Below are 27828 nucleotides of genomic sequence, written 5' to 3' on the forward strand. Positions count from 1 at the left end.
TTTTATTGGCCTTAAATTCCCCGCAAGTCCCGCAATTTGGCATTTGTCATAGATTTTATTCTTAATCTAAATTATATATTATTCATATTACGGATCAATACAAGCAATAGACAACTTTTGCCTGTCTTGAGTGATAGTAGTAGAGTAGCATACAAATAGTTTTCTAAAGATCGAAAATTCAAAATAGCAAAAATGGAAAGTTTTCCTTATTTTCGTCTCTTATAGTAAAAAGCCAGAGCTGGCTTGAAAATAGCTAAGTTAGCAGCACTTGTTTTGAGACGAACATGTGTGCGGGCGCGTTCATTTGAAGATCGTTCGTTGCCTGGCCCTGGGTCTGACTGTGGCTCTGGGGTTTGAGGTCTGAGGTCTGGAGTTTTGGGCGCTGCATGTGCATAATGAAGCGTGGAAAAAATATGTGGTCAGGCATTGGAAAAGTGCCTAATGAAGACAAATCAATTTTGAGTTTTGCGTATGGGTGTGCGGTCATAGACATACTCGTAATCATAAAATTAATATAGGATTTAGTTTCCGCGATGATCGTCTTCAAAGATATACTATATGTATGTATGTATATGTATATGCTTCAAAGCTTTGAAGTTGAAGTTGGCAATCGTAGCTATTGAGCATACAAATAGACACACAGACAGGCTTTTATTAATCCAATCCAATGCGATACATTTGAACTAAACTGTGCACCGTTAAGTGTCTTTTTACGAGTATACCTATCTGTGCGATGTCGATCGCGTCTGATCTGCCACGATCGTGGAGCATCTCTATCATATAAACTTTGACAGGCACCACAAGAGCAACAACACCAGCAACAACAACAGCAACGACAACATCAAACAAATTTGAAGGGGCACCTTTATCGTTGCTGGCTGGGTGCGGGACAAAGGTGCCCCACCTACTGCCCAGTGCGGAGTGCCTGCAATTGAAGACTGCGACCACAGTCGCTGCTGTTGCTGTTGTTGTTGTTGCTGTTGTTATTGCTGTTGTTGCTGTAGTTGCTGCGGCGGCAATGTCGGCGGCAATCTTTGATGTGCACTTTGATTTCCGGCAGCGAGATAAGATTTTTTTTGCTGACTGAGCTGGTGCTGGGGCTGGTGCCGGTCTTGCTGCTGCCTTTGCGCGTCAGCGACATCGGCACAGGAAAAAAAAACAAAAAAAAAATGCAAGCCCGCAGCAGAAAATCGCAAATCAAAACGAATTGCAGCAAATTTTAGCGAGGCCGAGGCAGCGTGTCAGAAGGAGTTGGGCCTGCCTGCCTGCCTGCCTCCATCTGGCGCTGAAGAGAGCCGAGCCGAGCCGAGCGCTACGAAGCGTAGTGAGATTTTTATCAACGCCTAAAAGGGGGCGTTTCACTTACCGATGGAGTGCGGGGGAATGGTTAGAGGGGTATGGGTATGCCATATTGACTGCACAATTAAATAGAAAACTCAAAGCTAGGGGAGGTTTCGGCAAAACAAAAACAAACAGTCTCATACAATACTTTTATGAATTCAGCAATTGGAGCACAACAACTCGTCTTTACTTCTATACATAGGTAGTAGTAGTAGTAGATCTATAGATCTATACACATACGCTCAATTGCAGAAAAATTAGTGTGTACTTCCGCAGCGCACACTTGAGTGGAGTGATCCGATCCGATCCGATCAGATCCGATTCGAGCTGCTTCCGAAGTAGGAGAGTGCACTGCAATCTTTTTAATTCCCATTATATATAAATCTTGTGTAAGCCTAAAAGGCTGTATGCCCTTGCTCCCTCTCTCTCTCTCTCTCTCTCTCTCTCTCTCTCTCTCTGACACACATACACACTCCCTCTACAACAGCGATGAAAGGAAAAATTCTTTATAGATATTATATTCTATATAAGATATTGTTCTGCTTGGGGTATCTTCGGCATATGGATTGCCTATACTCGTACATAATCGTAAGTGTGTGTGTATTTATGTACGAGTGTGTGTTTAATAGCTAATGTAAGCACTTGCCTTGGCCTCTTTGCCTTGATCTTTTGTGTACACAATATTATTTTCATATTCTTTCTTCTTGAGTGTGTTTCGAGTGGCTTCCTGAAAGTTGTTGCCGAACTACCCGATTTGAAGATCTAAGCAGCGGCTTGTTGTGACTCACTCGTGAGTTTCGATAGGCGATGTTGGGTTAAGCTAAATACATACATACATACCTACATATGTGGACCCTTATGAGAGTAGGTGGGGTGTGGGTATTGGAATTCTCTAGATCGTTAGTGAAATGTGCTCGTGTGTCCGTTGATCAGCAAAGACTGCCTTGAACCGACCACAGTGGACACTGATGTGTCCATTTATTTGCGCTTTTCCAATTGATATTTAGCATGAAACCCTCCCATCAACATTTTCCACACAGTTTATACTTATGGACAAAAAAAAAAGAAAAGAAAAGAAAAGCAGAAGAACAAACTAAATAAAGACCTCGCACATTTTGTTTGTCTTCCCAGGCCAAAGCTAGCGACTATGCTGATTGTATGTTGACAATCTATCTACACATACATAAAAACATACATACAAACATACTATATATACATACAAGTATATATATATGTGTACATGACTATTAAAGTAGTGGATGTGGATGTGGGGCTAGCTATTGAGCGGTTTATTTAACGTTTGTTTGCTCACTGTCTTGTGGTTCTTCTGCTCTAACCTCCTCTCCCCTCCTCTGCTCGCCCCTGCCTGCTGCTGCCCTTGCCTCCTTCAGTTCTTCTGATGTTCCATCAACAAGTTTTCTGGTCGGCTGATTTCAAAAGCGCCTTTTAATCCCTGGTGCTTGTGTTTAGTGCCTACTTTTAAATACGTCTTGAGTACTTTATTCCGTATCGTTGATGTTTTGCCGACGCACATAAAGGCAGATCATTGCGAAATTACCCACATCCATGAGCATTTTCGCTGCTCTCTATTAAGAAACCATCATACAGCAATGCTGAACAACATTAGAATAGAACGCAACGCGGACAGATAGAGAGCTCCATATGGAATTAAAACCAACAAACAAACCAACAAAAATTGCACAAATGAACATTTGCTAATATTGGTAACATTGTTAAAATAAAGGGCTGTATAGCCACCTTTTAAATCTAAAAATAAGTCAATTTTTTCGAATTTAATTCCAATAGTAACGTGCTGAACTGAAGTCCTTTGAAAATAACATAATTTGAAAATCACACATGAAATTTCAAGATAAAACTCATCAATAGTTTGCTATTTAGCCATCCATTTGATAATTTTTTGCATTCATTTTTTTTACTCCGAGCAAATTACAGAATATTCTGTTCATGAAAATTTAAAATAACACCTCTGTTCAACTTTTATTGGATTTTAGAGCAAAAGGGAGGAGATTATAATATAATTGGATAGGCGGAAGACTTACTATACAAGGGCGACATTATTTACCGAAGATGTTTTCATTAATCAAGAACGAATCTTAGAAGTATGGAGGCGATCAGGTACCGCCCTAGTTCTAACCATAAACGATGCCAGCTAGCAATTAATGGCCCTCGCAGTCCCTTCCTGCGAACCAAAGCTTTCCCCCTTTAGGGTAAGTGTTGTAATGAAGCCTATACTCGCATAAATCTTTTCGCATTTAATAATTCTGTTATGTAATTAATACACATTTCTTATTTTTAAATATAACTAAGATATTGAAAAACAAATTTAGCGAAAGACCGATTGGAATCCCATAGTTCTTCAATTTTATTTTGAGATCAATAGGACGGATACAAGTTTCATATTTTAAAGCACAATAGTTTTTTTTGCCTTATTTATTAATATTCTTTATCAATATATTCGTAATAATCAATGGACTAAGTACCAGTCTTTAAGACAAGATGATCATAAAGTTTTCTTGATATTTACTATTATTTTATTGGCTCTAAAAAATGTGTAACGATTTAGAATAAAATTGGAGCCTACAAGTATATATAGTCCACAGCCACACTATGTGCCAGAAACAACAAAGGAGTAACCCCCCCTTCTTATTCAATTTGTAGAAAAGTTATGTTTTATTTGCCTGTCAATTACCTAAAAGTAATACTTACAGCTAAGATTAATTTTATTCATCAAAAGCTGCTTCAGTTGGTGGATCTGAAACGTATATACTTATGCTTTGGAAGATTATTAATTACAATTCAAACTTTATTATTATTTCTATTACTATTGGTTTTACCTGACTTTATATTTTTGCTTTTTAATTGAAATTCATCTTCATCATCCTAAAGTTCTGATCAATGGTGTGTTCAATACTTACATGTCTAGAGTTGAGCTTTGATCTGCATTGACTTGATGGGGAATAGCACTCGATAAAAAGAATGTTACCGATACGGACAAACGCATTGGTGGTTATGTGTCTTTGCTTTCTCTTGGACTTCGATTCTTCAACTTCTCGCACACAACATGACTTAAAATTGCGAATTAAATGAGGTTGTCAATATTTATTTAAGCTAGTCTTAAATGACGCCGACTATGCCATTCACGATGATGATGATGATGACGATAATGATGATGAAGTAGACGATGAGACCGATGTGGCCGGACCACCACCAATGAGCGCATAAATCAACGCTGTGGGCCATTCTTTCAATTTAATGGCCATAAAACATGGCACAGTAGTTGCGCCCAACAACAGAAATTGCATAAACAACAACAACAACAGCAACAGCAACAATAATAATAACAACAATGGCAATACAAGTACCACCCCCAACTAGAGTTGAGTCGTTTGCAATTTAATACGCCAGCCTGACAATGTTAGCAACGTTGTTGAAGCCATACAGTAAAATGCGTTAATTACAATGCGAGAATCGTACAAACGGGTAGCCGACAAAGCTGTAGGCGGTCGCTCATTCACTCACTCGATGGGCATAGCTATGGGTCTGGGTATGGGTCTTGGCCTGGGTTTAGGTTTGGGTCTCCAGTAGGCGGCGGTAACGTGTGAATTACCTTGGCTGTGCCAAAGGAGTAGACGACATTGGCCAGTTGTTGTTGTGGTGGCGGCGTTTAGAATTACACCAGCAGAAGATAGAAAAATGGGGAGATAGTGAGATTGGTTGGGAAGGGAGAAGAGTGTATGTGGCGAGACATTTGGCGGCAGATATTAAAATGCACTTGGTATGCATGCTCATACTTTGTGGAGTCGAGCAAAGTACAAGGTAGAGCAATGGGTCTGCAGTTTGTCGCTCTTTCACTGGGCTTCGATTGAACAGGCACACTTAATACTACAAGTAGCTAAAAAATACTGCAACAGCTTAGAAATAGTTCGCAAATTGTTCTCTTTTTTTTTGAATGCTCATATAGTTTAAAATTTATTGAAAGTTCCACAACATTTTGCCATTTAGTTAGTGAGCTTAGCAGCTTCATTCACGATCCAACTGCGAAGGACAGCAACGTTGGCATAGACGCCAGCAAAGTGTTCTCTAGCACATCCATATCCCCACGAAACCACACCGACCAGCTCTTGGTCGAAAACCAGGGGGCCACCAGAGTCACCTTGGCAGGAATCCTTGCCGGACGCTGCAGCGCAAATCATATCTTCAGTGATCTCCAGCCCTAGAACACTGTATTGTTTCTTGCACACATTGTAGTCCACGATATTAACATAGGCACCCTGCAGTACATCCGGGCTACCGGAGTGCTCCAAAGTGCTCCCCCAGCCACTAACCAGGGATTCGGCACCAACGGCTGGTGATTGCTTGGCCAATTCGATGGACTTCACTTTGTTGCTGCTCTTCAAATCGAGGGGCGAGCTGAGCAGAAGGAGGGCCACGTCGCTGCCGAGTTTCTCATAGTCCTCATGAACCTTAATCTTGGCCACTTGCACTAAAACGCCATCCACGCCGTTGTGTTTGCTGGCACCAGCGCGGATCTTCAAATTCTCAGCTTTTGCTCGGTTAACGCAGTGGGCGGCGGTGATGATGATCCTTTCGCTGTAGATGGAACCACCACAGAAGTGGCTGGGACCCTGGAGAGAGACCTGCCAGGGCGTGTCCTCAATGGAGATGTTCTCGCCGCCAATAATGCCTCGGAAGGGGGCGTTATGGGCGAGCAGTAGAGTCGCTGCCGAGAGCAGAATAAAGCACTTGGCGAACATGTCTCAGCTTTGGGTTTGTAATGCTCTTACTGGGTAAATGCTTTGGTTTATATAGCAAAATGTGTCATGGCGCGATTGGGTTCGTTCTCCACCTTTCATTGACGTTGAATTCTTATCGGTGGGGCCTAATTGGGTGCTTTCTGTAATTGGTACACCACACAATTAAGATCAACCAAATACATGTTTTAAGTTATTGGAAAAAGTTAAAAACTTTTCAAATTGGTCAGCTCATAAACCATCTTTGGTGTGGAGTACGACGCATATTTATCAAATTGGCGTAGCTTAGGAATGAAATCCTTACAAAAAGAAAAGGGAATACTGCACCTTATATATAGGGATACAGTTTAGAAGACAATCCGACATAGGATGGATGGATAAGACTCATCACTAATCACTGGAAATGCCAGCTCATTGGCCATTTACCAAGAACTAGTCCCCGTACTTATAAGCATAGCTAAGTGCCAAAATGATCTACGCATCCGAATGGAACGCATTCACCCTCAGAAGGCGACTGCTAAGTTAAGGCGCCACTTTAAATGCAGCCCACCATGCGGATACACAGTGGGTTAAAATATATTTTTCATACTGTATTTGATATGACTTCAATGGCTTCGAAGCCGTATAGGATGATATTTGAATGAGTTTTTAATATTGCTGGCTGGATCGATCGAGTTCAGTGAAATGTAAGACAATAAAATGTTCTAGATATTATTAAATGTAAATAATAGTTTTATTTAAAACGCTCTTAGATTTAATGAAATGTTAGTAATAGTTTTACTTAAAACGCTCTGAAAGTACATTTTATTATTTTTTAATTTAGTGTTCACAACCGTAAATCCAAATGTTTCGAAAATCAATTTCTCAAATTTTGGTAATCAGGATAAGCTTTTTTTCTAGATTCTGTTAGGTTTTGGTAAATGCAATCTCTGAAAATATATTCGTTTCGCCCCAAAATCCATACACGTTCCAAGAATATGTTAGGCTATAGAAAACGGTTTGAAGTTTTAAGAAAATACTCTTTCATTACACAAAATGTTGCTGATTTTGAAGCATTTTTCCCTAGTTTTCAGGAAAAAGAGTAAGTGTTCTTACAAAGACGCCACGAACATCTTAAAAATGGATCGTACTTCTTAATCCTAAAGTAATACTTTTGATATATCTAAACCACTATGTACATTATTTAAAACAAAATATATCCTTTTAATTTTTGTCTTTGTTCTTTGAATATTAGGGCATTGCTGAAAGTTCCTTTTAGTCCAAAAAACTCTGAAATAGTAATATTTATATTGATTGGTTTTGTGTGAAATCAAAAGTACTCAAGAAACCTTTTTTCAAGTTGATTCTTCGACAGTACCAGACTCTAGTGTTAGGCCTCTTTAATATTAAAAGCTGTTGTAGACACACATTTTGAATGCTCATGTAGGTATTTATTTAATATTGGAAATTCTCTCTTTAAATTATCGGACAATATGGTTTGTGTTTCAGTTCAAATAGGTGAGCTTAGCAGCTTCATTCACGATCCAACTGCGAAGGACAGCAACGTTGGCATAGACGCCAGCAAAGTGTTCTCTAGCACATCCATATCCCCACGAAACCACACCGACCAGCTCTTGGTCGACAACCAGGGGGCCACCAGAGTCACCACGGCAGGAATCCTTGCCGGACGCTGCAGCGCAAATCATATCTTCAGTGATCTCCAGCCCTAGAACACTGTATTGTTTCTTGCACACATTGTAGTCCACGATATTAACATAGGCACCCTGCAGTACATCCGGGCTACCGGAGTGCTCCGAAGTGCTCCCCCAGCCACTAACCAGGGATTCGGCACCAACGGCTGGTGATTGCTTGGCCAATTCGATGGACTTCACTTTGTTGCTGCTCTTTAAATCGAGGGGCGAGCTGAGCAGAAGGAGGGCCACGTCGCTGCCGAGATTCTCATAGTCCTCATGAACCTTAATCTTGGCCACTTGCACTAAAACGCCATCCACGCCGTTGTGTTTGCTGGCACCAGCGCGGATCTTCAAATTCTCAGCTTTTGCTCGGTTAACGCAGTGGGCGGCGGTGATGATGATCCTTTCGCTGTAGATGGAACCACCACAAAAGTGGCTGGGACCCTGGAGAGAGACCTGCCAGGGCGTGTCCTCAATGGAGATGTTCTCGCCGCCAATAATGCCTCGGAAGGGGGCGTTATGGGCGAGCAGCAGAGTCGCTGCAGAGAGAAGAATAAAGCACTTGGCGAACATGTCTCAGCTTTGGGTTTGTAATGCTTTTACTGGGAAAATACTTCGGCTTATATAGTAAAATGTTTTCTTGGATTCCTTCTCAATCCATTATCGGCGTAAAGTTCTTTTGGGTAGTCATTTTGAAATAAAGTTCTTTCTTTAATTGGTGGACTCCATAATTAATAGCATGACGAAAAGTAGACGAGCTAATAAATCTTAAAATTTATTTGCAGCAGTTAAGATATCTTTCAGTTGATAGCGTCATAAGCCAATTAAGGCATACACGTAGGTTTGGTTTAGAAACTACACAAAGCTGTCGACATAGTAACTATATGAACTATATGAAGTAGATTCAACTTGTATACTATAAATGTAACCAAAATTCAATCCCTACCAGGCTGTAGAGTGCACTCTTCGTCGCAAAGTGTTGATTGAAGACATTGTACTTCTTTAAAAGAAATCAAGGATTTGAAAATGTTTTCATAAGCCGTATCCGAAGGATGAAAGGATGTATGTAATAGGCAGAAAAAGGTGTGGTACCTAAATGATAAGACGATTCAACGTGGACATATATATAGCAAACCATAAAAAGCGTTGCTATTTTAACTCTTTATAGGATAACTTTTATATTTATAAAGATACGATTATCTAAAGCAAATCTAGTTCCTAATGATATTGACAAGTTTCATCAAAATCGGTTCAATATAGCTAAAGTGGGATGTTTCTGTTCCGAAAATTAATGGTAAGGTGTTCGCACATAATAAGACATATGTACATATTTGTTGATCTTATTGGAATAAAGTAATTTTGAATGGGTTTCACCACCATATGCTTGCATTAAATCGCTTTCCAGATAATAATTATAATAATTTAATCACAATTTATTTAGAGTCTATTTTAAAAATAAACATAGAAGCGAAAGCTGAATTGCAGCTTTCTTAAGCAAATTTGTTTTCACATCCAAATTTAAAGTTTAAAACAGTTTTAAGTTATATTTTGTATATACTACTAGTCGTAGCAGCTTCGAACCAAACTTGGAGTAATAAGTAGATTGAGTTCAATAAATTGATTTTATTTTTGGAAATAAGCACTTTTATGCGCATAGCCCTTTTGAAAACTTTAAGTTTGTTCACTGCGGTCCACTGTGGCTGTGCAGTGTGAGGCGATTAAGATGTACGTTTCAGCCAAAGTGCAAATATGTGTAGAAAAGCCACAAAGCAGCAGCAGAAACAATAACAACAACAACAACACGGTAAAGTTGATGGTGGCATAAACCGCCGACTGGTTGGTTCAACGATCCAACGATCCAACGATCGCCTCTCCTTGTCCTACGTTACTTTACCTTACGTTGCCTCTAAATGCCAAAGTGCATCAGATATGAAGAGACAGAATATTGAAACAGGCTTTTAATGAAATGAAAACACGGAGCCAGGTCGGGAAGGTGCTGGGGAAGGGGCGGTGGCATAAAGCGAGCGCGAAAAAGAACACAAAGATTCAATTAATTAGTAGATGGAGCCACGAATCTTGCCATATTAACATTGCAATGCAGTTGCAAGCCACCGCCGTGGCTGTTGCCGTTGTTGTTGTTGCTGTTGCTGTTACTGTGGCCGATGCGGTTGGCTGCCTCTTACTTAAGATAACGCACGTGTGCCTTGCCGGCCAGGATGCAGACAAAGAGCTAACCTGGCGTTCATTAAATGATAACAACGGGCAGCAGTTGAAGTGAATGAATTGATAAAAAGACGATCAACAGCCGGACGAGTCGCAGGCACAGACACACACATGCGCGCACACATACAGAGTTGCATAATCGGATACAAAAGGCCGCAAGGCGAATTATTTAAATTCATTTGAACGCATCAATTCCGCACCACAAGATGCCGTCCGATGAGGACTCATCACACCCATCATTAAGGTCTACTCTACTCTGACTATCATTACCAGGAATTTTGCTTATAAATGCAGCTATAAAACAGACGCTGCATGGTTTATTGCTAGCACGTCCGGAGGGCGTGTCTCTTGCGGGTGCCAGCCCTGGCCAAGAGAAAGAAAGATGACGATTCATTCGTCAACAACTCGATGGATGAGTCAACAGAAGCTGTAAGCGAATTATGTTCTAGATTCACGCACTCCTTGACAGCAAGCACAAGAGTGCCTAAATATTGCCTCCCGCTGGCCAATCTGCAGATTTATGGCACAATTTGGTGAAAAACAACTAATATGAGAGCAACAAGAAGGAGCACGAACAAGGCAATTTCCAGGAGAATCGGCAAGCATGTAACGAGTTCCTGAGTAATGCCATAATAATAATACATATTAATAACACTTTTGTATTCTACATGGCCCTGTTTAAATATCCATCCTCCAATAGAATGAAAGAGGGCTTGAGAATTCATTTAAAACGTGTTGTGTTAAATAAACATTTCAATATAGTCAACATTTTAATAGAGAAGATTAAAATTGTGTTAAAATTAAGCCAATTAATTTGATAAAATTAACACAAATTAATTTCGAATATGACAATTGAAAGCGAAATGCTGACAACAATTTTGTAGTTGGTTGAAAAGTTTCGTTTAAGTGTTACCTACTTATTAAATCAGTTCACGGTTTTTGAGAAATAGATATAGTAATACTTATGTTCACGGAGCTCTAGAAATTGTTTATTAATTATTTTAAGATAAATGTTTTTGAGAAACGTCTGAGCAACGAATTGGCATTTCCATTTATATTCTTGGTCAATAATAATAAATATTAAACAAATGGCATGTCAATTAAATTTATTAAATTAAAATTTCTTTTCAATATAATTCAGGGTATGGTTTTTATAGATATACATCCAATTCTCCATCCAGATTTGCAGTCATGCGCACTTAATTCCTGAAATATGTGTGAAATTTATTAACAAATATTGGGGAATTGACTGTAAACAAATACCTATTATTTAATGTCATTCGAAATATTTTGTGCATGATTTATTTATTGTTTTTATTTTATTTATCAGGCCTTTTCGTGTATCTTCAATCACAAGAACTTCCGATTCAATACGCTTTCCTCAATTGGGGGTATAATAAAGCAAGTGCCCTGCTGTAGGCAGTAGTCAGTAGTCAGTGATCGTTGAAATTTGTCGGCTGTCTGGGTGTTTGGCTGTCCAGGTGGCGGGCTGTCTGTAGAAGTGCTGGCTCATAAGTTCTGCTTGTGAACCTGTACGTGGTCGCGGTCGATTGCAACGAATTGCTATTGTGCGTTTCTTCGAAGTACTATTGAGTACAGGGAATCTTTGCAAGGGACGTATGGATGTAGGGGATCCGAACCAGAAGATGCTGACGCTGCAACTGGGGAAGAAGCTGAAAGAAATCGTCCAAGCCGCGCTTCGCATGACTTGCCGTAACGAACTCCAACTGGATGGGGGCTACAATTGTGCTGGCATTTTTTCTGGTGTTTATGCGAAATTATCTTTGTTGTTATTTTGCATTATGAGACTTTAATGCGCAGAGTTCCTGTGCCGCATTTAATTTGCCGCTCTTTGCAAGTATTGAAAGGGGCCGGGGAATGCGATTCTCTTGTATGAGAAGCGTTAATGGGCCAACTAAAATTAAGAATACAGGTTCCGACTTGAAGTTATTTGGCCAGCTATTACACCTCGACTGCTTTGGAAAGTAAATATGTATGTATATACATATGTCCGTATGTATATGTATTTATTTGTATCGGCTGTATGTTTGAAAATACCCGAGTATTTATTAAAGACAAATTCTATTTTCTATACTTCTTATTCCTATATTATATTATCCTTTTGTCTGCTTCTAGTAAATTCCCATTAATCAGAATGATTGGGTACCCCTTATTTAAATTACATTTATATTAATAGTCAGTAAAATATGATTACATTAATATTTTAAGGAGCTGTAACGTGACTGATCGAACATCTATCATAAAGGAAAGATTTGCCCACTGTAACTAATATACATCGTTGTACTTGTAAGGAATAATATTTTATTTTCCCCGATCTGTAATATAATACAGAAATGAAGAGTATTAAAGTATCCGGCTACAAATATTTCATATCAGTACTATATTTTTAGGAATCCTAATAATATACTTTTACTTTATTAATGTGACCCTTTTTCAAAAAATAAATAAATAAAAACAACTAGTAAGCCCTTATAACTTTTAAGGACAGGGCAAAATAACTCTGTATCCGTTCTAAATACATTTAATTCATCAAATCGAAGTTACAGTTGCATTTATAGTTTGCGTTTGTTAATTGTTATTTTAGTTGCAAGTTAATTTCATTTGTGCCTTTATTGCTGCCAGACAATTTTTGCTTGCAAATTTATTTTATAGTTTTTGTCGAAAGAGAGAAACAAATCGTAATTGTGTGTTACCTGATTTTAAATTGCAAGCGCTTTTGGCGCCACAAATAGTGCACAGTCATCGTTTGGTTGCATCGCGATAGCGCTATTGCTGAGCCGCATCGATAACAGTCGCGCAACACAACTCATCGAGCTATCATCGAGCCATCGAACCATTGACTGAGCGAGCGTCCATCGCTAACTAAATTCGGCCAAGAATTCTGAGTGCGCCGAAACGCCAATACATAAGGCTGGAGGTATTGGATAATTAAGTGAAGGCAAGAGGAGTGCGGTAAGTGTTTACAACAGTCCATTGCGCCCGAATTGTGTGCGCACAAAATAAAATAATTGTCAACATAAAATTCCGAAAAACAAGGTGAGGTGTGTGTTTGTGCGAGTCAAATTGCAAGTCCGTCAGGCTCTTTCCATGCATTTCGCTTTATGCATATGTATGTAAAGCAGTTGGAACTGGACAATGCATGTGTCGTCTGCCAGGAGAGGGCGCATTGACCCAACTTTGAAGCTCGGATAGCAGCGGCGCAGACAACAAAGCGCGACTGCCAAACGCGACACATGAACTTAACCTCAAACGTACAAATTGCACGTACGGGCATACCTTGCACAGCCATACACATATGTATATACATACACTGGTATGTGTGCCTGTGTGTGTGTGTGTGTGTGTGCAGGTACGAATGCTGAACGTGCGAATAAACGTATGCTTAAGATTTAACCTCGTTAGCAATCAACCTTGACTCTAGCCGTCTGGCTAACCCACCGACCGATCGACCAATCCATGGGTTGCTCGGTCTGTCAGTGTCTGTCCGATTGAACTATGTCTGGATAAAAACAAAGTAGCAAACGCATTTAGTGTCGACACACACACATAGTCACACAATGGCATTTACACATTAACAATATGCCAAGCACTTGTAAAAAACGCACAAATAGAGCCTTTGCAACATGCCATATCGAAAAGTCATTTTCAAAATTAAGACTAATTCGCGATTCGCTGTGCTCGCGAGGCGGACTGTTTGGTATAATAAGGAAAGCGCAACGAAAGCTGCCAGTGTGGTTGAGCATACTCAGATCCCGGACGCAAAATGCATTGCTAGCGCTTCTGACCAAAACCGTTTCTACAGTCTACTCGATTACAGGACGTGCGCAAAACGAGGCGAAGGAACTTCTTGGCCATTTAAGTGCCATGGTGAAAAAACGGCAGTCGGATGTGCGCGAGAATGGCACTTCGACAGATTCGTGCGAGGAGGAGATGAATAGTGGCGTTCCACCGGCGACAACCACATGCCAACACATCAAGAAGGCGGTGGACACAACGCGACTGCGACGCCAGCTTAAGTCTACAGGTCTACTCTACGAGTGTGTGCAGTGTCAAAAGCTGTGCAAAACTGCTGACAGTGCGGAGCGCGACGACTTCGAATACGACAATACCCTTTGGTTGTGTCTCAAGTGTGGCACACAGCTGTGCGGGCGCTCCCGGAATCAGCACGCATTAAATCATTACATGGTGAGTGAGTGGCACAGCCGACTATTCATTTGATTGATTATATATACCCAATTATATAAATCATTAATGGTTTGCAGACACCGCACTCTGACTCCCATGCCCTGACTATGAACACACGCTCGTTTGAGATCTGGTGCTATGACTGCGATAACGAGGTAAGCGCCAATACACGCAAGCATCTGCTCGAAGTTGTCGAACTGGTGAAGCGCTTGGCCCAAAAACCTCCGACAAATGCTGCAGAATCCTCACAAGCAGCCGGAGCGACATGTCCTTCTACTCAGCTGCCGACAATCAACAACATTGAGTTAAAAATTAAGTCCACACTAGAGCAAATCGGTTCTATGATGCCTATGACGAGTGGGCCATATGATGATAGTGCTGACGGAACACGAAAACCCAGCCTGGGTATACCATTACCGCCGCCTCCGCCGCCAAGTGGCAGAATTACTACCTCTTCTGGAACAGTGCCAGGCATGGCTAAACGAGTTAACTTTATTGCTGCACAGACACAGAGCCCTGAGCTCGATCGGTTGCCACGCGTCCGTGGTCTCACAAATCTGGGCAACACTTGCTTCTTTAATGCAGTAATGCAATGCTTGGCGCAGACTCCTTTTCTGCTTGATGTACTCAAGGAGCTGGCGGAGCCAGGCGAAGAGTGAGTAGAACTGAGCAACGCTAACACAATTGTAACTTTCTAATCACACTTTCTCCTTTGTTGTCGCGCTGTAGGTTCGTGCTGCCTGGTGGCGTCTTTAACTTTAAGGACCAAGGCGACATTGAGCTGCCCATGATCAAGGGCACACTATCCTCGTGGGGCAGCCTCACCTCAGCGTTGGCCAATGCATTGGAAGAGTTGCAATCTGGTGGCGGTGTTTTCACCCCCAGTAAGCTCTTCGACAAGCTGTGCAATAAATGTCCACAATTTACGGGCGGAGATCAGCACGATGCCCACGAACTGTTGCGCCAACTGCTTGAAAGCGTGCGTTCGGAAGATCTGAAGCGCTACCAACGCGTTATTTTACAGAATCTGGGCTATAAGGACCAGGACATAAGCAGCGTCTCAGAAGAGATGAGGCAGAAATGCAAAATATACGGAAACCAGGCCAGCGATCGTATCTTGCGCCCAGAGCAAGTATTTCGCGGCTTTCTCGTGTCCACATTAACATGTCAAGATTGCTACAACGTATCCTCAAGGCACGAGTACTTTTTGGATATGTCTCTGCCGGTAGCTGTCGAGAAACCACAACCACCGCAGCGACGTAAAAATAGTCCAGAAGTCTCGCCCACAACAGCCAACAAGTTAAGCAGCAGCAGCAGCGGCAGCAATGATGCCAACACGACCTTCCCCCAGCCCTCATTCTTCCTACACAAGAACGACCAGGACCAAGCCGGCCTCTCCAAGTCGCAGGTCAAGAAGGAGAAAGAACGTGAACGCAAGGCTAAGCGCGCGCCAAAGCAGCAGCGCTGCAAAACGACGCAAATAGAAACTCTCAAGCTTGTTGCCAACTCCGACGTCAGTGCGACCAGTGTGGAAACTGCATCTGGAGCTGTGTCAGCCGGTGGCGGTGATGGCCAAACGATAACCGAGACCGTATCTACTGACGAGTTTCCTGTATTTAATGCTCGATCGGTGTCTTGGGGTGAAGGTCCTCGCGAAGATACCTTATCGTCCAGTCAGACAACGTCCGAACACTCCGACGCCGATGTCGAGGATAATCTGGTGGAAGATAATGCAGCTACAGGAACCAAACATTCTACAGCTAGCGGTGCAGTAAACGCTTCCAAGTTCTATACCGACAACAATGGAAATACGCAACATGTTAGCGAGAAGCGGGATGATACACCCGAAAATATGGATAAGGACTCACTAGAAGAGGACGAAAACGGTAAGCAGCTTTTTTGTTTTCCAAAGAAGTTTCTTTTATTTTGTTAGCTCTTCCTATTTCTTATTAAACGCTCTTTATGAGGAGCCTAATCAGAAAATTCTTTTAAAAGAGAGCTAATTTCCTCATATTAAACTCATATTGCAGACTCGGGCATTGCAACCAGTCCGGCTCCAACCAACGGCGTCGCTAGTGTGAATAATAACGGGGTCAGCACGAGTGGTAAAATTGTAAACGAGAAGCATAACACACTTATACATGACAATGAAAAGAAGCAGCAGGAGCAAAAGGCCAGCGCCGAGGCAGGCACATCACAGCGGCAACAGGGCGGCGAAGATATTGCTGTTGTGACGGGTCAGTTGGATAAACTGCAGTTGCGCGATCGGGCACAAAGTGCCGGGCGATCGAAGAGGACACGCACCCAAAGCTACTCAGATTGGAGCACAACCATTGCTCCACGCTATCAGTGCGAGGATGGAGAATGCTCTGTACAGTCATGCCTTAACAATTTTACGGCAGTCGAGCTGATGACCGGACAGAATAAAGTCGGATGCGAGAACTGCACACGTCTTGTAAATGGCAGCGATTCGGACGCAAAAACGGTGAACACTAACGCCACGAAGCAATTGCTAATCTCTAGTCCACCGGCAGTGCTTATTCTACACTTGAAGAGATTTCAGCTGGGACCGCGTTGTATATTCCGAAAGCTTACTCGTGCCGTTTCCTATCCCACGTTGCTCGACATAGCCGCCTTTTGTGGCTCTAAGGTTAAAAATTTACCAAACATTAATCGAAACCAAAAGAAACTGCTATACGCGCTTTATGGCGTTGTTGAACACTCGGGCGGCATGTATGGTGGCCATTATACGTCCTATGTGAAGGTGCGGCCTAAGGTCACGCCTGACGACAAGCGCTGGAAATTTTTGCCACATGGCAGCAAAGCCGAGCTCGACCAGGATGATGATCAGCTGAAGAAACTGCAGGAGTTGTTGGTCAAGCAAAAGGCGCGAGAAACTCGCATGAATGCCGTTGACGACAGTGATGATTTCACAAATTCGAGCAGCAACTCCTCGGTGTCCGATGAACCGCCAGCCCGGCGAACCGATGGTACGGCAACAGATGCGTCCACCGAAGGTACTGGAGCTACTGGCACTGAGGACGAGGCATCTAATGTTCAAGCGCCACCGGGCAAATGGTATTACGTCTCCGACTCACGTGTACAGGAGGTCAACGAAGACGTAGCTCTCAAGGCACATGCCTACATACTTTTCTATGAACGCATCTATTAGAAAGGACTCAACCCGTCAAGACATTAAAGAAAAAGTAGTCACGTTTTATGTGTAAACTTTTTCATCAAATTTTAATAAAAATTGCATTTGGATATGTCGCCTATACAGACAACGACACTTGATGACTGAAACAACAAGCAGGCGCTAGAGTGAGATATGCTGTGGGAGCGAAAGAGAGACAGAGAGAGAGAGAAGAGAGTGAGGGAGTGATAGAATGTACGCCACTATTTAAATATATTTTTTATGAAAGAGAACTGTAACAAACAAAACAATAACAAACAGAATAAAATTTGCACACAAGCCAAAATCAGATATAAAAAGATACACTTCTACATAAGTGCTAAAAAGACACCCACAATAGCTGCTATGGAAGGCATTAGTTTGTTTATACACTTACAACTTTGTTAAGTACAGCATACTTGTACAGTACAGAATTGATTAATTATTATTTGCCGCATTGGATGTCATTTCATTTAAAATGGAAAAATTATATTATGTTGTGAACAAGACAAAACTACAATAGATGTTTTAATAAAAAATGCTATGAAGGACATAAAATAATTGAACAATTTGAAATACACGCACCCATGAAACATAACTATTCCAAAATATTTATTTTTTATCATACAGACATAGAAAAAATAAACTTAAGTCGGCGGTTTGTCTGTGGTCCAAAAAAGAAAACGAAAAATATTGTCTGACAAACCAGTAATCCACCAGGCGTGTTTGAAAAGAAAAAATTAAAACCAAAAGAAAGGAGGAAAGAAAAAACGTAAAATCCTATACTTTGTAAAAACTGAAAAAACAACCAATTGCTCGCTTCTGCCAATAAATGTAATTATAAATGCAATAAATTTATTATATAATATACACCTTATATACACATATTTGTATATTTACAAAACTTGATGCAAGCTGCAAAAATAAATAATGATGATAGGTACATACAAGTTTAAAAAATACATACATATATATATATATATATATACGTATACTAAATATTAATTAATAGTTAACGAGATCGCAACGAGATTTAGATTTGCATGTGCACATGCATAATTAATTATACATACATATAAATACATACGAGTACATACATGCATCCACTCTATATACAATACATATGTACATTAAACTATATATGAATTACGAAATAGGTTATGAGAATGAGAATCAGGTTAATTGCAATAAAAAATAAAAACGCATTAGAAATTGAGACAAACATCGAGCCAAGTTGTAAATTCGCTTCGAAGGCACATCATCTCATGCGCACTTGTTACAAATTGTTGATTGAAACTTTGAGTCGAGTCTGGTCGGGGGAGGAAGCGTCGCTCCCCGAGAAGTGTTGGGTGCTCGACTCAATGCGATTCTCAAGGGAAACTTCACACTTAAGAACAATCTTCTTAAATAAGTAACCGAAAGGTGGTCTTGTTTGTATTTATTTTCATTAAGTAATTAATATACATACATATAGTATATGCGTATAGTCTTTAAGTAATACACCGATCACTGTTTAATTCTTTTGTTAATTTATTTCGATTTGTATTATTAGAATGTGTGTGTTTTATTATTAATTTTTTATTTATTTTTTTTTTTTTTTTGATTTATTCAATTATGTTTTTGTAATTCTTTTGGCTGAGACAATTAGTAAAATTTTGTAAAAATAAATGTTAAGGTTAATACTCGTTCGTTCCTATTCAAATTGTAATGCATTGTAATGTCAAGCCGTTTTGCTCCTCTCCGGACAGACAGGTAATTGCGAGTGCTTCGTCTAGTTAATAAAATTCTCATACTGAATGAATTCCGATTCTTGGAAGCTTATCAGCCATGGGTGCACAGGTTCAAGTGCCTGAGCTATAAAAGCAGTCGCAAATCTCTCACTGATCCAAGTTCACCTTCACACTGTATGTTAGTAGTTCCGAAGCATTACTGATCGAGTTGAGATGAGAAAACCGACGCTGTCATTATTTTACTTCGGATTGTGGGCTAGTTCGGTGCTGGTATTGTGGCAGGGCGTGGAGTGCAAAATTTATTTGCGCTGCGAACTGGCCCGCAAACTACGCGATCAGTATAGTTTCGATCGCAGTTTACTCTCCAATTGTAAGTAGGAGCGATACGGGGGAGAGCAACATGCCTTAGTAGAACCCATTCCAGGGATCTGTTTGCTGGAGCATGAGAGCGAACTGGACACCACAAAGGAAACCCGTGAAGAGAACGGCTCCATCAACTATGGCCTTTTTCAGATAAACAGCGCCTACTGTCAGGAGGCAAGGCCGGGCCGCTTCTGCAATGTCGCCTGTGAAAGTAAGTTGGTGGTGGTACAATGTCGCCTGCTGATTATATTTCTCCCCATTTATCCAGAACTGAAGGGTGATAATCTGGCCGAGTCAGTGGAGTGTGCCAAAAAGATACAAGCAGAGCGAGGCTTTCGAAATTGGAAGGGATGGAAGCGCTTCTGCAGTAATCCACAGAACTTGCCCGATCTAAAAGTTGCATGTGGTATTTGAGGCATAAATTCCTTAAGATGGAGCTCGAAACAGTTTTCCTTGATATATCACATATATCACATTAAAAAATGCATTTGGAATAACTATAAAACGCAAAATTATAATCGTAATACCATGATCTGAATATTTTTAAAACGAATACCATTTCGTAGAGCTGCATGTATGATACATATTATGAATAAATCAAAATTTTCATGCAAAAAGATATTGTAAATAATTGGGTGTGTGTGGCAGCTATTGTCGTAATCTATTTAGGTACTACTGGTTCGAATCACCCATTCATGATTGTCACTGTGGAATTGCGATGATTATATTCAAAACTAAATTTTAAGGAGAGTTTGCATACCAATTTTGATCAATGTGGGTAGAGCTCTTTCTGAATTCGAGGCGTTCATCCAGACGAACGGACGCATAAACGGGCGATTCGTCCCGTCGTGCTCATTAAGAATATATACTTAAGAATATATATACTAAAATATATACATATATTTTATGAGGTCTGAAGTGCCTCCATCTACTTTGCAGAAACCTAATGTACCCTTTTTGCCTATTTTCCCTCCCATCTTCCCGCTACAGAATTTCGTCAATATTGTTCACATATCAAAAGCTGCATAATCCAAACTTGTACGCGTAATCTATATACAATCATCTATGTACTTCTGTTTCAAATTTCATCCAAATCGTTCAATTCTAAGAAAAGTTATTAGCGAAACAATTTCACTTCAGCACTACGCCCTCTTCTTTTTGCTTCTCTGATGGGCGCATATAACTCAGTGGCAGAAGTTTTTCTGAATACAGGGTATACCACAGTCGGGCTTGCTCAACTATAGTGTTCTCTCTTATTTTTCAAGAAGCCGATAAAAAAGATAAGAAATTGCACATTTAAAGAGAAGGAATATCGAATATATTTGGAAGATAATTGCGTTAGGGATCGAAACAGTCAGAGGCAGATGAATGGAAAGATAGCCATGGCTCCAGAGATTTGTCTTTCTAAAGAAAATTTTCAGAACAAAGCAATGTGTGTGAAACAGATTTCTCATTCTCTTAAGGCGAAGGCCATACAGAACTTGGAATGGTTAAGCGTATAACATTTTTTTCTGTTAGTGTACAGCTTTATCAATTGAGGAAGCTTTTGTCAGAAGCTTGAGCTTTTTAAAAAAATATTACGCTCTGCGGCGTCGTGGCTTTTGCTCTCATCTCTCTCTCACACTCCCGCTCTCCGGCACGATCCAATGCGTAGTGCTCTCAACCATTCTGGCGCTCTGTCGGATGGGAATGAATTTCATTACTTGACGTAAACCCAAACAAAGCTATTGACGGTCATATTACTGGCAGCGTGTCGCTTAAAAAGATTTCATTTATTCCATTTACTGTTTATTATTCCTTGAACAATGTGCAAGAAATCGCAGTGCCCACCCAATCGTTGTATACTCGTATATACTATAAATATACCTGCACTCTATAAATAATGTGTTTCATTTGAGTGTCAGTTGTGTGTTGCAAATGTGATGTTAAACACATTAAATATTCAAGATAACGAATAAATTTAATATTCCAAAGAATATGACTATTAACGAATGTTATCTTATAGTAAATACATACGTTCCCCTACATGAGTGGTTTCTAAAGAGATATCGATATTGCATGTGCAGATTAAGTTTTTGCAGTTCTAAAAAAGATATATATTTTAAATGTTTTTTTTATATTCTATAAACCTATCTGCCACATACATAGATTGATATGACTCATCAATCAATTTTTTTTTTTTGAATGGCTGTGCTTCCCCCATCTGTTTATCAATAGAAAGCTAATTTTCTGATAAAATGTTGACCGATAAAAATGGCTATGAATCATGAATAAAAATATGTGTGAATTATATTTAATTTAAAAAAATGTACGAAATAGTCAACACAATAAATTCACTCGAATAATGTGGTTATACTATATACATACATACTATACACATGATTTTTCGAGTATACAGTTGGTGCATAATGTGTGCTGTGTTTTCAAATGCCTCTAGATTTGTGGTCCCATAATATGTTTACTTTGGAAAATACTTATCACCGATATGCAATGCTATGAATTATTACTTCCCCTACAAATGTTTATGTCCTTCAAATTCTATTACGAAGCATTCAATGTTTATGCCCAAAGCTTCGTATATAGAAATAAGTATATACTTGTATAAAACCAAATCAACAATATAATTGTGATTTATGAACCATCTAAAGGAAACAAAATATGTTGGTGAATGAATATGTTGCAGATATCAAAAATTGACATCCAACCAAGTGATTTTCCAACATTTTTTTTTGCTTCTCGAGACATTAAATATCAAAACCATATCATACCAAAAGTCTCTTCAATAATATAATAATATTTATACTCTGTGCGCAACATTCCAAAATTACTAAGATACTGTTGCTATTAAAATTAAATTGTTTTTAGTTTTTGAAAAACAAAAGAAGATTCCTTTATTAAACCAAATATTGAGATCCCAAAAATCGTTGGAGTGACGTTACAATCATCATGGGAGAATGCATGATTTAACAAATTTGAAGGTTACCAAAAATTTTAATAATTGGACAGATCTTAAATAAAGATCAAAGAGAGAGGAGGAGAGAGAAAAAAACGTTTTAAAGGAAAGCATCACTAAACTAATATCAAAATCACACGATTTAATTCAAATAGCGTGTCTTTACTGTAACTTTATGTAAAGGGAGAGTTGAAAGGTTTATTTATAAACAGCATGACGAGATATGTCGTCTTCTGTCTGTCCTTATGAACAGCTAAGAACACCAAACTCGGCGAGTATACTATTTATCCTGCAAATCAACTTAAATTGAAGCTCTATATAGCCTAATTATTTTAAATAGAGGCCATAGATCACTTTTAGTGTCAAAACGATGTCGCAAGTAAGCTCAAAGTTTTCAAAATCTCTGCCTATATTCTGGAGACTTGTTGATATAGGAACACTATATCACCATAGATAACTTTTAGTGCCAAAACGATATCACAATTCATTCTGGAAACGTAAACTATATCTGCCATAGGAACGATTGGCGATAGATAGCTGATTTAACTTTTAGGAATCACCTAACAGTAGCTTTCGACTATATAGTAGCTTAAAGTATATTAATGTTGATGATTTTTAAATATATAGATAAATATATATCTGCCATAGGAACGATTGGCGATAGATAGCTGATTTAACTTTTAGGAATCACCTAACAGTAGCTTTCGACTATATAGTAGCTTAAAGTATATTAATGTTGATGATTTTTAATTTTGTAAGTTGTAATTCGTGCACAAATTTTGCCCATTAGTTCTAGCAATTAACTTAACACACATACTCGTATGCATATACAAGTACATATAGTATATATTTTCGTGTTTAGAAATATGACGAAATTGTTTGAAATGGCAATTATTAACTATAGTAGGGGGCAGTCGACCATGCTAAAATTTTTCTTGTCGGCGCCATTCGTTCGTTGTGGTACACGTATACTATATAGTTGGGTATTTCAATCCATTGCGAAATACATACTATGCATATGTTCAGAGCTGGAAAGTACCCTTTCCAAACATATATTATGCGATGTACGAGTATAGTATATTCTCGATTGAAAAAGCCGAACACATTTCTGCCCTAACTTTGCAACTTATCTGGTTTTTGTTTACGTGATGCGTAAAAAAAAAATAAATAATAATAAAAGCTGGAGAGCTATGGTGGGCGACGCCAACAGTGAGGCCGTCGGCGACTATGAGCTGGCGAGGCCTCTCAGTAAACGTTTGCAAACGTTTTGCTGGTAATCGGCGCTACCCGGCAAGTATAAAAGGGGCCGGCTGGCGAGTGTTTTTCCATCAGTTGCTTAAAGCTTCAAGCTTTGTGAGGCCGCGTCGAATGTGAAGAAAGCAAAACAAAACAACAACACAACAACGAGTCAAACGAAAACAAAACGAAGCACTATTATTATTATTTTTTGTAATTTTTTTTTATACAAACCACAAATAACAAAAGAGGTGGAGAAATAATAATGACCGAAAGTAGAAATTTTGATGCGCAAATGCCTGGCGATGAGGCCGTGGTTCTGGACTGTAACATCGACTTTGAAGACGAGTTACCGCAGCCTTCGAAGCCACAGGATGCTCCGAAATCTGGAAAGTTGCTAAAGAAGGCCATCAAGGCGGCCTACAAGGCACAGGAGATGCTGGAGCAAGCCCTAATCCTGGCGGCGGAAGAATCGCATGGTAGGGATAAGAGACATAGGAAGTCCAAGGCGAAGGCAGAGAAAAAACTGAAAAAGCAGCAGAAAAGGCAGCAGAAGAAAGCGAAGAAGAACAAGAAGAAGAATGGAGAACAGGAGCTGCAACAGGAGGAGCAGCAGCAGGAGGAGCGGCCACGCTCGCGTTCTAATAGTGTGAGTTCAACTAGCTCCAGTTCCAGTTCATCGAGCTCATCATCTAGCTCAAGCAGCTCCAGCTCGAGCAATTCTTCTGGCGACGAGATCAACTACCCTTGGGGTGGCTGGGGATATGGCGGCTTGGGACATGGTCGTCGGGGCCGCAGACATCGTCATCACCATGGCAGAGATCGCTCAAGATCTCATAGCCGTGGACATGGCCGCAGGCATCGTCATCACTTTGGACCGCACCACCGTAGAGCTCACCACTTTGGGCCGCATCATTTTGGACCCCATCATTTCGGCCCCCATCATTTTGGACCTCATCATTTCGGACCCCATCACTTCGGCCCCCACCATTTCGGGCCTCATCATTTTGGACCCCAGAATTTTAGCTTTGGACCGTTTGATTGGTCGTCCTTTCGTGGACCAACGTCCGGTCTCCCGCAGTTTTTTCGGAGCGGCGGCCTGCCGTGGGGCCTGGAGACGGACGCGGCACGGTCGAGGAACAGATCGCGGTCTAGATCGCGTTCCGTCTCAAGAAGCAGAAGTCGTGGACCTGGCCGCCGAGGTCACGGACACGGAGACGACCACGGACACAGACACGGACATGGCCACAGAGGTGGCCATCATGAGCATAGAGTGAGTAGCTCTAGAAGCAGCAGTCGTGGAGCTAGCCGCCGAGGCCACGGACACGGACCTGGCCACAGAGGTGGCCATCATGAGCACAGAGTGAGTAGCTCTAGAAGCAGCAGCCGTGGACCTGGCCGCCGAGGCCACGGACATGGACACGGCCCCGGACACGGACCTGGCCACAGAGGTGGTCATCATGAGCATAGAGCGAGCCGCTCTAGAAGCAGCAGTCGTGGACCTGGCCGTCGAGGTCATGGACACGGACCTGGCCACAGAGGTGGCCATCATGAGCATGGAGTGAGTCGCTCTCATTCGCGCACTCGTCCTGAAAAGCAGCATTGCCATCAACAGGGCGCAGAAGCACAGACAGCCTTTGTTGATGTGAACCACCAGCGCTCCCGTTCCCATTCAAGATCGGGTGATAAAACAGACGATGGTCACGGAAAGCGACCAGAGCATGGACATCGGCATAGAAATGGACACAGGCGTGGTCATGGTCATGGTCATGGTCATGGTCATGGTCATGGTGACGGTCATGGTCATGATCATGGACATGGACACGGCCATGAACATGGTTATGGGCATCGACATGGTCATTGGGAAAATACCGGTGGTTGGCCATTTGAACATCGCGGCCTTCATCCTTTTTATGAGAGATGGGCCATGGGTTTCCCTGGATTCGGAATTCCCCCATTCTATTCGGAACCTCGGGGTGGTGAACGATATCACCGCGACTGCAAACGAAGAGGACCACGTTCTTGGTCTCGTTAGATGAACAATGGAGGAGCGAGCTTTATGGAAAATATTCTACACATATATATACAAACATATATCCGCATATTGCACTTCACATATGTCAACTATATATCAATCACTATATACACACATGTATAAAGATATATACTATCCTATAACAATGTATTATTCATAGTTAAAACCCCAAAAAATAAAAATACAATAAAATAAAAATGCGAAAAACACAAATTGTTCATAAAAACTGATAAAATATCTTTGGAATTTTATGGGTGGGTTATATTAGTGCACATAGATTTCTGCAGCGCAACGATGTCACAACAATGACTCTTCAGAGATATAAGTTGTACGAGTAAGTATGTGTATAACAAATTGTTATTGCGTTTTCATTATATATCAGTAGTACGAGTATGCTGATAAGGAAGTTGTCCAATCTATTGTAGCAAAGAGGGTTTTCCAACATTTCATCGACAACGTGTGATTCAAACACACAGCCAAGGGGATTAAGGGCTCTTGTGTCGTACGAGAAATACTCATGTGTAAATCGTACTTTGATATTGTTATCAGCTGTGACCAACCAGTTAGGCTTTAAATTACCCCAAAAGAGCAAATATACGTGAGCAGGCATTAAAGGGGTATTCAAATGTGGAAAAAATAATTTGATATGCACTCATAACTTATAAATAAAACATACGTGTATGTAGATAATGAGAACGATTTTAAATCACAGTTTCCTCTGTGATTGATAAATCGCAACTTTTTGCATCACCATCAACACTCTTCTCCGCCTTGAAATGAGGGGTAATCGAATAAGATTGTTCAAGTCAGCTCGACATGCGAAAGCCACTGCGTCTTTCATACTCACTGGTCTATTAGAAGATTCGAAATAGATTTAATGCATTTCCTGACGGCATTAGAAATTTTAATAATTTAAAAAAGTATTTTAATAAAATGATTTTTTGCAACAGCTCACAATTTGCATCTTCACTTCAATATCCAGCGGCTAAGTGGCGAGTATACTCGTATGTGAGAAGTCCATTACAATCCCACTAGTGGTATCAATTTTATGAAAACAATTCCAATACATAAATTGAATTGTATTTATTGAATTTATAAAAATATCAACTAATTTATAATTGCAATATATTAAAATTAAACAGTGTGTCTATATTTCCTCACCATAGGACTTTTGCGAGACTAATATTAGAATTAAAATTGAAGCACAGTTGCAAGAGTAAAGTAACCTAAAAGTACAATATATGCTAGTTATAACAATAAGAGCCAAAAGCTTTAAAATATACATAAATAAAAATGTAAATTATAAAGTCTTTTGTTAATATTAAAAATATAACATTAAATTAAAAATGTATTTACATAACATTAGATAATATGTATTATGAAGGTAATTTGATAACGATCTAAATATTTATATGACTAGCGAACTAATTTAAAAGTAAACTTAACAACTTAACAAAACTAATAAATAAATGCATTGGAATATTTGCAATGCCCAATGAAATGCTAAAAATGAAATACATTTATTTCATTTATTCCGCAGGGCATTGTTGGTGTCTGTCTGATCGAACATTGTGCGCTTACCTTTGGCTCGAACGTCGCACTTAAGAGCGCAGTTAAGAGCGAAAATACTGGGAATGGCTTGGTGTGTGCGTTTGTATGGGAACAGTTTGGCGTTTGGGAACGGTTGCTTGTCGTAGTCGCCGCCGCCACTAACAACCCCTAATTAGGGCCAGACGGCGGCCAGTGTTAATGGCTCTTGTTATTCCCATGCGAGTTGAAGGCGCGTTTAAAAGCGGGGCGGCGGGCGGGTGCATGCGAGTATGTACATGAGTACATACACATGTACATATGTAGAGGTGAGCACGTACAAACTATACGAGTATGTGTGTATGTGTGCGTGCGTGTGTGTGTGTCTCACACGCCTCATCAATCGGTCTTGGAAAGTATTCCGCAAAATGACCCCTTGAGCTTTATCAATGCCTTTGCAGCTGCAGCAACAACAATGGAGCCATTGACTCCAACAACAATAACAACAACGAGAACAACAACAACAACAGTTGGCACTACAATCGGTCGGTATAGGCGGATGGATATTTGGTGCAAAAAATAAAAAAATAAATAAAA

At 40.3% G+C, this 27828-nt stretch overlaps 5 protein-coding genes across 6 annotated transcripts; 3 read left to right on the forward strand and 2 right to left on the reverse strand.

Moving 5' to 3' along the window:
- Nucleotides 1-5300: 5300 nt before the first annotated feature.
- Nucleotides 5301-6119, reverse strand: LOC115629800 (trypsin alpha-3-like). The gene has a single exon (XM_030526362.1). It carries the CDS (start codon nucleotides 6114-6116, stop codon nucleotides 5361-5363), a length of 756 nt encoding a protein of 251 aa, XP_030382222.1. The 5' UTR covers nucleotides 6117-6119; the 3' UTR covers nucleotides 5301-5360.
- A 1402-nt stretch (nucleotides 6120-7521) lies between these two features.
- Nucleotides 7522-8362, reverse strand: LOC115629806 (trypsin alpha-3-like). The gene has a single exon (XM_030526373.1). It carries the CDS (start codon nucleotides 8357-8359, stop codon nucleotides 7598-7600), a length of 762 nt encoding a protein of 253 aa, XP_030382233.1. The 5' UTR covers nucleotides 8360-8362; the 3' UTR covers nucleotides 7522-7597.
- A 4484-nt stretch (nucleotides 8363-12846) lies between these two features.
- On the forward strand, nucleotides 12847-17904 carry LOC115629804 (ubiquitin carboxyl-terminal hydrolase 16). Of its 2 annotated transcripts, none has more exons than XM_030526366.1 (5): nucleotides 12847-12982; nucleotides 13833-14215; nucleotides 14293-14870; nucleotides 14945-16101; nucleotides 16246-17904. In XM_030526366.1, exons 2-5 carry the CDS (start codon nucleotides 13895-13897, stop codon nucleotides 17385-17387), a joined length of 3198 nt encoding a protein of 1065 aa, XP_030382226.1. In that variant the 5' UTR covers nucleotides 12847-12982; nucleotides 13833-13894; the 3' UTR covers nucleotides 17388-17904. The 2 variants fall into 2 exon arrangements, with proteins under 2 accessions (XP_030382226.1, XP_030382227.1); XM_030526367.1 differs by having other exon boundaries at nucleotides 12964-12982; nucleotides 13848-14215.
- A 1371-nt stretch (nucleotides 17905-19275) lies between these two features.
- Nucleotides 19276-20018, forward strand: LOC115629814 (lysozyme). The gene is made up of 3 exons (XM_030526382.1): nucleotides 19276-19487; nucleotides 19542-19691; nucleotides 19749-20018. The coding sequence occupies exons 1-3, from the start codon at nucleotides 19331-19333 to the stop codon at nucleotides 19892-19894; spliced, it is 453 nt and encodes a 150-aa protein (XP_030382242.1). The 5' UTR covers nucleotides 19276-19330; the 3' UTR covers nucleotides 19895-20018.
- A 3689-nt stretch (nucleotides 20019-23707) lies between these two features.
- LOC115629789 (histidine-rich glycoprotein) lies at nucleotides 23708-25844 on the forward strand. The gene has a single exon (XM_030526344.1). It carries the CDS (start codon nucleotides 23935-23937, stop codon nucleotides 25702-25704), a length of 1770 nt encoding a protein of 589 aa, XP_030382204.1. The 5' UTR covers nucleotides 23708-23934; the 3' UTR covers nucleotides 25705-25844.
- Nucleotides 25845-27828: the final 1984 nt, after the last annotated feature.

The sequence above is a fragment of the Scaptodrosophila lebanonensis genome, unplaced genomic scaffold (assembly GCF_003285725.1).
Source record: "Scaptodrosophila lebanonensis strain 11010-0011.00,11010-0021.00 unplaced genomic scaffold, SlebRS2 tig00000165-arrow-arrow-pilon, whole genome shotgun sequence".
Classification (NCBI taxonomy): Eukaryota; Metazoa; Arthropoda; class Insecta; order Diptera; family Drosophilidae; genus Scaptodrosophila; species Scaptodrosophila lebanonensis.

Bases quoted from the DNA above. Each gene is read 5' to 3' on its own strand.
- LOC115629814 (XM_030526382.1), top strand. From the start codon at position 19,331: ATGAGAAAACCGACGCTGTCATTATTTTACTTCGGATTGTGGGCTAGT. The intron at 19,488-19,541 runs GTAAGTAGGAGC...AACCCATTCCAG, and splicing joins TCGCAGTTTACTCTCCAATT to GGATCTGTTTGCTGGAGCAT. The intron at 19,692-19,748 runs GTAAGTTGGTGG...CCATTTATCCAG, and splicing joins CTGCAATGTCGCCTGTGAAA to AACTGAAGGGTGATAATCTG.
- LOC115629804 (XM_030526366.1), top strand. From the start codon at position 13,895: ATGGTGAAAAAACGGCAGTCGGATGTGCGCGAGAATGGCACTTCGACA. The intron at 14,216-14,292 runs GTGAGTGAGTGG...AATGGTTTGCAG, and splicing joins ACGCATTAAATCATTACATG to ACACCGCACTCTGACTCCCA. The intron at 14,871-14,944 runs GTGAGTAGAACT...GTCGCGCTGTAG, and splicing joins CTGGCGGAGCCAGGCGAAGA to GTTCGTGCTGCCTGGTGGCG.
- LOC115629806 (XM_030526373.1), bottom strand. From the start codon at position 8,359: ATGTTCGCCAAGTGCTTTATTCTTCTCTCTGCAGCGACTCTGCTGCTC.
- LOC115629800 (XM_030526362.1), bottom strand. From the start codon at position 6,116: ATGTTCGCCAAGTGCTTTATTCTGCTCTCGGCAGCGACTCTACTGCTC.
- LOC115629789 (XM_030526344.1), top strand. From the start codon at position 23,935: ATGACCGAAAGTAGAAATTTTGATGCGCAAATGCCTGGCGATGAGGCC.